This window comes from Eptatretus burgeri, chromosome 4 (genome assembly GCF_056783735.1).
Source record: "Eptatretus burgeri isolate ZD-2024b chromosome 4, Ebu_testis_v1, whole genome shotgun sequence".
NCBI classification, from domain to species: Eukaryota; Metazoa; Chordata; class Myxini; order Myxiniformes; family Myxinidae; genus Eptatretus; species Eptatretus burgeri.
The window spans coordinates 108,082,519-108,095,596 of NC_140964.1; the positions used below are offsets into that span (position 1 = coordinate 108,082,519).

The 13,078-nt window shown below is 39.7% G+C and overlaps 1 protein-coding gene across 13 annotated transcripts in view; it reads left to right on the plus strand.

Moving 5' to 3' along the window:
• Positions 1 to 13,078, plus strand: part of LOC147028865 (synaptic vesicle 2-related protein-like) — a 360,308-nt gene that overhangs the window by 118,358 nt on the left and 228,872 nt on the right. For all 13 annotated transcript variants that reach the window (XR_015057745.1, XR_015057743.1, XR_015057747.1 and 10 more), the window contains 2 exons: positions 3,108 to 3,189; positions 3,706 to 3,795. Coding sequence is in view for 9 of the 13 variants with exons in the window: in XM_085879631.1 (XP_085735757.1) it covers positions 3,108 to 3,189; positions 3,706 to 3,795 (172 nt within the window). In the remaining 4 variants the exon portion in view is untranslated. The remainder of the gene's footprint in view (positions 1 to 3,107; positions 3,190 to 3,705; positions 3,796 to 13,078) is intronic.

Below are 13,078 nucleotides of genomic sequence, written 5' to 3' on the forward strand. Positions count from 1 at the left end.
TTTTTCATCCTTCCCCAGGCAAAAATGCTCCAGTTAGAACTATAGTATATGAGAGTAGCACTCTCATAGATTATAGTTGGTAACATGTCCTACCACAGTAGTCTGCAGAGAATTACTACAGGAAAGAAATGCTATTTTGGCCTGGGTCCCTTTAAAAAGTATGATTCCATTTGCTTAGTTGCCAAGGCTGTGTCATCTGTGCACTTATGATCATTCAGATTTTAAATGCAAAGTGAATGAAGTATATTAATTCTTCAGAGACCATCGTTATTCCTGCTTGCTTGTCAGTAATGCACTGAACCATATTCCTGAAACAGACAGACAGTTCTTGAACAATTCAAAAATGTCAGTGAAGAATGCATCCCATAGGCTTTTGTGTGCCTTCCCAGTAATGTCCAAATGAAGAACATCATTTCAAGTAACTAACATTCTGCAGAAGGATATGGAAACCGAATCGTTTTGTTTTTTTTACAACTACGTTGCTTTTTAAATAAGATAGTTGACTGAGAGACTCAATGGGTTGGTGTTTGAGCAGCGCACAGACAGCCGTAATCACCTCTGCTCGTGAGCGAGTGGGGAGAACTTCACTCAATGATTTTGTGCGAGCCCAGAGCAGACCATCAATGTGAACTCTGTGGTCATCTAGGTCGGAAGGAAACAAAAAGGAAATCCAACACAGGTGGAGGCCATTCAGCCCATCATGCCTGCGCGAACACCACACAAACCCACTATCCAAGAAAGAAAATTCAAAAACAAAAAAATGTTTTGAATTAATGAAAGAAACAATGTTTTTGTAATTTTTTTTGTAGTTTTTTTTTTGTATTTTTTGTTGTTGTTGTAATTTTTTTTCTTTTCTTCCCCTCGGAGAGGGGGCATGGGCTTGGTTAAAACCACACATCAACCACACAACCCCCCTTAACAAGACCCCCACCAACAGCACTCCATACACAATCACCCATCAATACTCAAACTACCTAAAAGTCTTATCAACATCCCCATACTCCTCCATATCCATAACTTCCAGATACCTTACTAATTCTAATTTAAACTAATCTACTTTTTCTGCTGCCACTACCTTTCCAAGGAGACCATTCCATGCATTAACTACTCTGAGTGAAAGTCCCCTGCCTTACTTCCGTCTTAACTCTTCTCTTCTTCACTCTCAGGAAAAGGCCCCTGGTTCTGTCACTGTCTACTCTGCTGAATAATTCATCTGCACTTATTTTATTTCTACCTTTCATTATCTTAAACATCTCTATCATATCTCCTCTCAACCACCTCCTTTCTCGTGAATAAAGCCCTGTCTCCTTCAACCGCTCCTGTAAAAAACACGCCCACTTTCAGAGAAGAGCTTATTTTGTTGCCAAAAACGACTACAAGTTGGATCCAGAGCTCAGTGAGCCATTGAAGTTGATGTTATCCTTTGAGGGAACCAGATCTTCGGGGAAGCATCTTGATTTTCTTCCATGTTTGTAATTCCATGAATTGATCCGCTTTAGCCTGGTGCATAGACATCGTGTAACAGAGTCGAGTATCCTTAACAGGTGACACAAGACTTGAAGATAAGCAATCAGGATGTACAAGTGGTGGCATTATCATTCACACATGCCATAAGCCATGCAGCATAGTGAGTTAATAATTAATTAACTGGGTCCACTTGCTGAGGTTGGTGCATGTTTGGTTCAATCATTATTTGAATACATCTCAAAATCGAGGGGTAATCCACAGCACAAAACCACAATGACGATGATCTAGTATAAATGGATGGTGTGTGTGTGTGTGTGTGTGTGTGTGTGTGTGTGTGTGTGTGTGTGTGTGTGTGTGTGTGTGTGTGTGTGTGTGTGTGTGTGTGTGTGTGTGTGTGTGTGTGTGTGTGTGTGTGTGTGTGCGCGCGTGCGAGAGGCATGTTTTTTGTGGAGTTGTACTGGAGCTGTCTTTTGTGGAGTGTGATACACCAAAATGATCATCATGATCTCCTGAGTTGATTAGGCTAATTAACTACAAAGAATCCTGAAGAATCCCCATGTTTTAAATGCACGTCATATTGAGGTGTATAGATCAGCTAAATAGGTCCTTCCATGGCAATCCAATTATCAAAGAAATAACAAAAATAATGATAATATTGTAACAATGCATATATTAGTATCATTTGGCAATAATAATAACGAAGTAGACATTGGTGTATTTTGGGGAGGGTCCTCAGAGGCTGAACCCCGCTAAGTTCTTCTTATGCCATCATTCTCTTTAATATTATCCATAAACAAGTGTTTCGTCATGCATTAGTAGTTGAAATTTACTTGCAATTATGGCAGATATTGGTGGCAAAGTGAGAAGTGGTTCTTTTAATAACATTAGTGTACTCATTTGCTTCACCACACGCGCTGTATTGAAGGATTTCACTTCTTTTTTTTTAAGATATAAACCTTCAAAAATATTCTTCTCGAAAATGGCTGAACAGATCGAAGCGAAACTTTACAGGTATAATCGCCTATCGATGAGGAATAAAAAGTTTTCCACCTATGATGTCATAGGTCACATGGTTTGGCAGCGATGATTTTTTTGAAGAATAAACATTTTACAATCTCCTTCTCCAGAACGGTGTGACAGATCGAGGGGAAACGTCATCCACATGTTCCTCAAGCCTTGGGGATACCAGGTTGCTCACAAATATAATTAATAGGTCACATGGTCTGGCAGCCATATTGGTTTGAACGAAAATCTTTTTTAAATCTTTCCCTTGAATCGTTTCATCAATCGATGTGAAATGTATGTTTTAAATTTCAACCTGATTGGATGCATGGTCTGGCAGGCAGAATTATTTAATACTTTCAATCTGGGTTCAGGGATTTAAATCAAACTTGGTACAAGTATGGAAAATGATGTAATAATAAGGGCTGAGGCATATCTGGCAACATCATGACATTGAAGAGTGTCCTCCTAGTTTTGGCTGAAAGTCATGAAAACAAAATGGTGGTAGTTCTGTGTACATAACATAATACATGGCTTCTCTTGTTCTCTTTGCCGAATTATAATTTCTCAGTTATCGGCATTTATCATAACGGTCCTCGAGGAAAGAGACTTTGTCCACAAGAACATTTGTTTTACAGGACTGCCACGACCGTGCTGCTGTTCATAGCTCGGGCCATGATTTCGGGTTCATTTCAGATTCTCTACGTCTATACAACAGAGGTGAGATTGCAGTACGTAAAAAAAAAATGTCCCCCAAAGCTCCAATTTGCATTAAAGAAAGGATCTATTTGATATGTTATTTATTGTAATGGTTCATATTTGTCCTTGAGATCATTTTGGTTTGGAGGAATAGCTTACTTCAGTATAGTGTCTCGTCTTTCAGCAAATCGATTGTGTGTGCTGTATATATTTTATTCTTGGGATTGCCTGTGAAGCAACTTTATCTACAGCAAGCTGAGCAATTTGGACCATACCAGGAACAACAGACACGTTCATTTTGTACGTCTGTTGCTTGAGAAACATAGATATGTTGCTCGTCTACCTAGGAATTGAATGTTAAATCATCATGATAGCTCAGCATTCATTGACATTAAATTATGCTGTGGTGAAAATGACCCGAAGGTGAAACTTGTGATGATTTATTAAAATGTGATAGGTTATGTGGTCATGAAAGCCTTTTTTCCCCCACCCTTTCCATGTATTTTCTATCCGATACTGCTCTTTACCTGGATGCAGGTTTTTCCCACAATGACACGAGCCATTGCTGTGGGAATGTGCAGCTCCTGTGGTCGTGTTGGAATTATCAGTACTCCTTTCGTTGCACAGGTTTGGCTGGAGTGAAAGGCTGATATTATTTTGTGCTTCCTGCAATGTTGTCGTATAATATTCTGACCCCTGTTTCTTTGTATACAGTCAATGCTCGTGGAAGAGCAAGTACTTGAATGGATCAGGCCGTAACAGGACAAAAGGAAAAGTAGAGAGAGAAGGGAGGGAAGGTGGGAGGAGAAGGAAGGAGGGGACACCAACAGTAAAAACACAAACAACCAATAGGTGTGGGGAGGAATGTGGGACAGGATAGGAGGCAAGGGGTGTACAAGATGGATACAGAAGGAAACTCGCAGGAAGGAACAAGAATAATTGCACTGTGGTCAGAAAGTGCGAAAAAATCTGATAATGCGTCGATTGGGGAAGGTGCATTTAAACACTGAAAGGATGAATAGTGTTATAGGGAAGCACACATTTAATATTCTATTAAAAAATTATGTTGACACCTCTCATCTATCAATGCCACTGTGATGTTAGAATGAGCTGATTTCTCACACGTTCTCAAATTCTTAACCCCAACATGGTGCCATTCAACAACTTACACAACACTATTTTGGGGAAGGCACGTAACATGCATGCTGACAGGTATGATTAAAGCTTACAAACAACTTTTATTCGACATATGATTAGATTTTTATGGGTCCCTCATCTTGAGTAAAACTCGACCCAATTAAAGCCGATTGAAATCTCATGCAAAAACCTGAGCAGTGTATAATCACCTGAGGCCTACATAGTCAGGCAGCTTAGGACCGGATTTGAGATGGACATGGACGCTCCGGACCAAAGTGCCAATTTTTTCCCACATGTTACCCATTACCTTAACTTTCCATTTTTGATAGGAACCACTTCCACCGTATACATTATGGTGGACATCTTGGATTTTCAAGATGGCTGCCATGTAAAAACCTATATCCACCAATATCTCAGCTTCTAAGCCACTTCGGATCACAATCTTGGTGTCTAAACATACATTTTCTGAGTCAACGAATACAACTATACTATTTAGAAAAGCAACAGACGATTTTTATTAACACCAGAAAGAAACTGAACATAAAACTTGAAATAAAAAAACAATACTATTATTGTACCATCGTCACTGAAAATACTGCCAGAACGGTAACTATATCAACTGTAAATGTGACGGTATATTGTCGTCACAAACCACTGCACATGCATTTTATTCCCAGCCTACTTCTCACAGTGACAACTGCAGAGTTCAGTGCATTTTTAACTTGCCTTTCTGCGTGTGCACCGAGCACCACATCCACTTTGAATCTGGCAGCTACATTTGACGAGTTCATTGCAGGCCTTGGAAACCACAGCTAACATGTTCCACACAGGAACCCATAAATTGCTGTCCTCGTCGAGAGTCCAGCCCAACCTTCTGGAGTAGGTGCGTGTTCAATCTGCTCACTGGTACACCATATTCCTGCCTGATATGCAACTCACTTTGTGTGCTGCAATAGTGCATCCTGTGTTGGGGGAAGTCTCTCCATTGTCTTCCCCTTCTGGCAAAACAGCTCCTTTCTAGCTTCATCCACATGTTCCAGGTCACTGGTCTTATCATACAGGATAACAGTGAAGCGTTCCAGCAGCTGGAAATGTTGAGCACAGTGGTGGAAAATAACTCAATGTTCCACAAGTTGGATCAGCATACCAAAGGAGAATCTTTAATTTCGTATATACGGAGGAAGAACATTGAATGATTCACTGAAACATTCGAATGGACTTCACTGAAACCTAAACCCAAAGCAATTCTTCTTATACACAACTTGATATTCCAAAGAATTGGAGGGGAGAACTACAAGGTTAGCTGATAAGCATTAGGCGAAAGAACTCAAACTGCAATACCTGTCCACTGGGTGAAAGAGAATGACATCATCATGGCAAAAGTTGCAGTGTTATCAACCAGGTCACCTTGTTTCATAGTAAGATGCTCCTTTATCAATATTTAGGTCAAAAGACTCGGAAAAAGGGAAACATAACTGGCAGCCAATTCGACTATAGCATAAAAATTAGATTTATAAAGCACCAGCAACAATTTTAATTGAGGGTACATGAATATAATTATTTTTCTTCCATACCACCAACCTCTACTTCTATGTAAAGATGAAGTGCCATGTAGGTAAAGGCACATGTCACATCATGATAGCAGTTCCAAGCCTCCCCTCTTCCAAAGAATGTAGTATCACAACCTGTAAAACTGTTAAAAATAGGGAGGTCCAGGGATTTCTCCCGACACAGGTCTTCATAGATATCATTGATGTGATGATATGTAAAGTTCTTTCCCATACCAAAGGCAACCAAAATGCTCACATCTTGGCACAGGGTGATCAGGTGATGGAACTTGTCAATGAGAATAACCACTACATCCGTGTCAACAGTGTGCACCAGACAGTTGGTACAGCCATTCTGAAGAGCATCCTGTAAGTGGATCAGCAGCCCTGTGTCCGCCTCCTCATGATCACATGGTGCCATGGATCGATCGGTTCCTCGAAGAATAGCTGTGACACCAGATGTGATGATGATCTCCTTCTCTTCAGGGCAATCCACAGTGGTTATCACGTTGGAAAGGAATGCAAACAATTCCTGTTTGTTGGCTGGGTCACGTAAGAAGTCGGCCCAGTTTCCTGGGAGCTTATTCTTGCCCGCAACCTTTCTCCGAATGCCCTTTCACGCTTTTCTCTCATGGATTCTTTGATGCTGCTGGGAATGTACGTGTCCCATACTATATCAACTCTTTTGGAATTTTAAAGTTTTTTTATGACGTATGGAACAAAGGCCCAATCACCATACTCATCAAATGTCAGAATGTTCTTAGTGGAGAGCAAGTGCAAAACAGCAGCTCCATCAAGAAGCTTCATGTCAATGGAATCAGGAGGATCATTGTGGGTGTCTTTTGCCAGAATGTTCATCAGATCAGATTTCTTTCCGAAACGCAATTTTCCATCAGAAGAAAGTGAAGGGGGGAAAGGATGGTTGTCATGGCTAAAGAATGTACTCATGTCCCTAATCCTGTGCTGCATCACGATGTACAGATGAGAGAATAGAACATCATTCTTTAGTAGGGAGATATTTCCCACTTGTTTGGTCTTGGCTTTTGGCCGGCCATAGACATCTGAAGAGAGGAAAGGCATTCTTCCTAATTGGGTCATGAATGGAGGATGAGTGATCAATAATAACTTTGCAATATTTGGCATACTGATTCTATCCACGATGATGTACATACATATATAAATACATATATGTATATGTGTGTGTGTGTGTATATATATATATATATATATATATATATATATATATATATATATATATATATATATATATATATATATATATATATATATATATATACATATATATATATATATAATTATTATTATTTTATATATATTTTATATATAATAATCTAAAACAAAAATCCTGAAAATCACATTGTATGATTTTTAAATAATTAATTTGCATTTTATTGCATGAAATAAGTATTTGATACATCAGAAAAACAGAACTTAATATTTGGTTCAGAAACCTTTGTTTGCAATTACAGAGATCAGACATTTCCTGTAGTTCTTAACCAGGTTTGCACAGACTGCAGCAGGGATTTTGGCCCACTTTTCCATACAGATCTTCTCCAGATCCTTCAGGTTTCGGGGCTGTCGCTGGGCAACACAGACTTTCAGCTCCCTCCAAAGATTTTCTATTGGGTTCAGGTCTGGAGACTGGCAAGGCCACTCCAGGACGTTGAGATGCTTCTTACGGAGCCACTCCTTAGTTGCCCTGGCTATGTGTTTCGGGTCATTGTCATGCTGGAAGACCCAGCCACGCCCCATCTTCAATGCTCTTGTTGAGGGAAGGAGGTTGTTGGCCAAGATCTCACGATACATGGCCCCATCCATCCTCCCCTCAATACGGTGCAGTCGTCCTGTCCCCTTTGCAGAAAAGCATCCCCAAAGAATGATGTTTCCACCTCCATGCTTCATGGTTGGGATGGTGTTCTTGGGATACTCATCCTTCTTCTTCCTCCAAACATGGCGAGTGGAGTTTAAACCAAAAAGCTCTATTTTGGTCTCATCAGACCACATCACCTTCTCCCATTCCTCCTCTGGATCATCCAGATGGTCATTGGCAAACTTCAGATGGGCCTGGACATGCGCTGGCTTGAGCAGAGGGACCTTGTGTGCGCTGCAGGATTTTAATCCATGACGGCGTAGTGTGTTACTAATGGTTTTCTTTGATACTATGGTCCCAGCTCTCTTCAGGTCATTGACCAGGTCCTGCCGTGTAGTTCTGGGCTGATCCCTCACCTTTCTCATGATCATTGAGGCTCCACGAGGTGAGATCTTGCATGGAGCCCCAGACCGAGGGAGATTGACTGTTATCTTGAACTTCTTCCATTTTCTAATAATTGTGCCAACAGTTGTTGCCTTCTCACCAAGCTGCTTGCCTATTGTCCTGTAGCCCATCCCAGCCTTGTGCAAGTCTACAATTTTGTCCCTGATGTCCTTAGACAGCTCTCTGGTCTTGCCCATTGTCGAGAGGTTGGAGTCTGATTGATTGAGTGTGGACAGCTGTCTTTTATGCAGATAACGAGTTCAAACAGGTGCAGTTAATACAGGTAATGAGTGGAGAATGGGAGGGCTTCTTAAAGACAAAACTAACAGGTCTGTGAGAGCCGGAATTCTTACTAGTTGGTAGGTGATCAAATACTTTTTTCATGCAATAAAATGCAAATTAATTATTTAAAAATCATACAATGTGATTTTCAGGATTTTTGTTTTAGATTCCGTCTTTCACAGTTGAAGTGTACCTATGATAAAAATTACAGACCTCTACGTGCTTTGTAAGTGGGAAAACCTGCAAAATCGGCAGTGTATCAAATACTTCTTCTCCCCACTGTATATATGTATATATATATATATATATATATATATATATATATATATATATATATATATATGTATGTATATATATATGTATGTATATATATATATATATGTATATATGTACATATATATATATATGTATATATATATATGTATATATGTACATATATATATATATATGTATATATGTATATATATATATATATATATGTATATATATATATATATATATATATATATGTACATATATATATATATGTGTATATATGTATATATATATATATGTATATATATATGTATATATACATATATATACATATATATATATACATACATATATACATATATATATATATATATATATATATATATATGTGTATATATATATATATATATATATATGTGTATATATGTATATATATATATATATATATATATGTGTATATATGTATATATATATATATATGTGTATATATATATATATATATATGTATATATATATATATATATATATATATGTATATATGTGTATATATATATATATATGTGTATATATATATATATATGTATATATATGTGTATATATATATATATATATATGTATATGTGTATATATATATATATGTATATATATATATATATATGTATATGTATATGTATATATGTATTGTTGCGGCCACGGGTACCGAGACACCAGCCTGTTACTCAGGGGGATTAATCCCCGGTTGTTCTCGGTAGAGCCGGACCTGGGGCCACCGCTCACAACTAACATTGTGGTACGTTGGTTGTTTTAGAACCACGAACGCCACCCAATCAACCACGAGTTCCAGTGTCCGCCGTCTAATTATTCCGTTTAACTCGAGGTCACATGGTTACCTGAGCGGGGAGTGTGCCCTCGGCAAAGCACCAATGTTATCTCAATTAGATTTTAATTAGGGCGGCCGAGCGTTTTAACCGCTGGTGCGTGCCGACGATTGTTTTGGTCAAATCTGTGGTAATTACCTCACAGTCTATCACGGTTTGGACAATGCTAGACCAATGGAAGGAAAGGACAAACACGGACAGGTTGAAAATCGACAAATAATTTATTAATGATAAAATAAATAAATAAAAAGAACTTTTTATTTGCTGAGGTAAATAAAGAATTTCAAAGCAAAATCAATCAGAATGCCAGGAAAGAGACAAAGAGCAGATGCTTATCAGGGGGTTGACTTAATTACAGCTAAACACAGGCAAGGGTACCCAGCACATCATTCAGGGGGAGGGAAGGGGAAAGAATCGTCTCGCTCACCAGAAAGTCGTTCGTGAAGCGAAAATGTCCTGAAATGCGTGCGTGTCACGTCCGTCGCCAGCATCCAGCTTTGCTGTGCACCCTCTCACGGGGCAGCCTTGAACGCCAGTTGAAGTCTGGAGGGCACCGAGATCATCCGTCGCGGGTTTAGACCCTGGTGTTGTTGGTGACCGACCCGTGCCTCACTTGTTGGCGGTGCTGCTCACACCCACACGCGCTCCACACGCACACTTGCCGAAGCACTGGGAAGGACGAATTGTCTTATTGGTGCTGGTCAGACACCCACACGCGTACCACACGCTCGCTTGTCCAAGCACTGGGAAGGACGAATTCTTTCAACAGCGCTGGTTTGACACCCGCTTCTTAGCCGCTTCTTAGCCGCTTCTCTTGTCCTTTGCTTTTTCCTCTCTCCTTTCGCTTTTCCTCTCCTCACGCTTTTTTCTTCAGAACGCATTTTTCCCTCCTTTCTCTCCTCACTTTTTCTCTTCAGAAGGTACCTCTCACTCGTTTTTATATCCTCGGGCCATCTCCATGGGGTGCCATCCACCCCAAGCTCACCCCACCCCACTGGCACGCGGTTACCATGACGACCCAGGCGCTCCCCAAAAAGGCGGGCGTCGGAGCTCACGAAAGATTGCCGCTGAGGAAGAATGTGGGCGGGCTTCAGAGCTCGTGAAAGAAATGTGTGTAAACGTGTCTGTCGTGAAGAAAAAAGCTTCCCATAAGAGAGGGGATCTATCCTTTATGCACATGTGCAATAATCTATCTACATACTGTATTACTAAAACTCTCATCTTGCATGTTCCCGAAACAGAGCCAAAACGGTACACGATAGCGCAAAAATGTTAGGGCCACCTTATTCACCATTCTCCTGCGGTGTGCAGTCTCAAGCTTCCTTCAAATCTGGCAACGAAAAAAAATTATTAAAAATCAATTCCCGATTCAGTCACGTACTCTTCGGGAGTATTTCATCAATGCAAACAACCTCAGCGGTATAGTTCGCTGGAGCTGTGTTTCCCTCCCCCCCCCCCCCCGAAATGATTTTTTTTCATCAACAGCTGTCACAACGGGAACCCAATGGTGTGAGCAATCCATTCAATAAATAAGTACGTGCATGACAGCCATCGAGGTACTGACACACTACCTGCTCTTCCGGGTAGCGATCGCTCTTCATGTATTTATGAATGATGACTGATTGGTTTTTAAAACATTCGCTATTTGTTGTTAATTTCATTATCTAAAAACGACAAATCCCTCTCACACTGATGTTCTGAAATCGTGAGCAATACCAAAGTATTTTGCAACTGTATATAGTCCTTCACCTCCTGGTTATCCATGAAAAACATCTTTCCTTCAATGCATGACTGCATTCCATCTACGTTGCTGTTTTTTATTTTTTTATTTTTTCTCTTTTTTCTCTCTTCACTTCCTTATCTATCGGGATGTATTTATTTATAATTCGTGGCCTTGAAGTGAAGAGATGCTATGTTTGTGTTAACGCTTTCGATCGTATCACGGTAATCGAGTACAGAGCTCAGATAGACGACCAGATTTCCAAATGCGTTTGTTGAAATTGCTTCGTTCGTGTCCAACTTCACACAATGGAAAGCTACTGGCTGTATTTTTATGTTCAACACCATTTGTTATGTTAACGCAGATTATAAAAATTCTCCCATTTCGTACGAAGAGATAGAGCTTTGATAAAATGCTTCTTAAATGTCACATATCTCCTTTAAAAAAATCGTGATTATCATGACTCACCACACACACACACACACACACACACACACACACACACACACACACACACACACACACACACACACACACACACACACACACACACACACACACACACACACACACACACACACACACACACACACACACACACACACTCTCGGTTGTTATAAAGTTTGTTTTTAAGTTCAATTCAAATAACCATTGGATGTTAAAAGGAGCACCACATGATTTTCGTTCACTGCCCGACCTCGTACCCTGTTCCCCCTATGGACTGGTTATCGCTAGCGTCTATTCAGTCTTGGCCTATATTTTCGAAGATTTGGTGACGTGCTCTACAGTCTGCACGTTTCCAAAAAGAATTCCGACGAAAAACGGACGTTCTGAAATGTTTGTTGAGACATTCCAGCGATCCAAGCTGGCGGATCACGATACGCGTGGCATCGAGCAGGCAGTCGTTATGTTAGCCATATCTCGTGAGTTTGAGATTATCTCCCAAAACATCTACCTCAGTAGTCATCACAGTTTGAGTTAACCTTACCTACCAAAAGTGATTTTAACATCTCTTAACTACAACATCCTCCCAGACAACATACACAACACAGACCGGTTGCACAATAGGTCAGTGGACGAATTTCCTTCGTGTGCAAACAAGGTGAATCTTCTTTTTCTAAATCTTGAGAAAACCGTTCCCGATTCATTTAATTTACGATTTTCGATCATCAAACGACACATTTGTATAACGAGTTCATTATTGGGCATCAACTCGACACAGTACACCACAATGCAGTACAGTATACTGTATATGATGTCATATTTGCTGAACCTTTTATTATGTTATATTTTATATCGTTTTAGGGGCATTTTCATACCTTTCGCACAGACGGCCTGGCGTACCATCTCATAATACCGTACATACCATGTTCGCTCCATTTACCTTCCCAAAATCATGACGGCATCAATAACTCCACAATCCCTCATTTATTTCTTAACCCTTATTCATGAAAGATCCTGCCCTCAATTGTCCATTGTAAACCAACCTGGCATTCAAATAAATCCATCCCAATTCTTCAAACTACCAATCGCATACGTGTTATGTAGACATTAAATTTTTATTTTATTTAATTGGACTTTTAAACCAATGTCACAGCATCATCAATCTCAGCGTTACTATAGTAACCACATAACGTTTGACTCCTGGCTATTAAATCACCCTGTTAGTTTACATGACATTTGTGTACATGCTATTTGGAAGCAAACACAGAATTTATGTATTCAGCTATCTCATGATCAAAGTCGGTTGTGGTGCCATTTGAAGTTAGGGAAGGCATAGAGGGGGATAATACACCAGTGACAGACTTGACAAGGT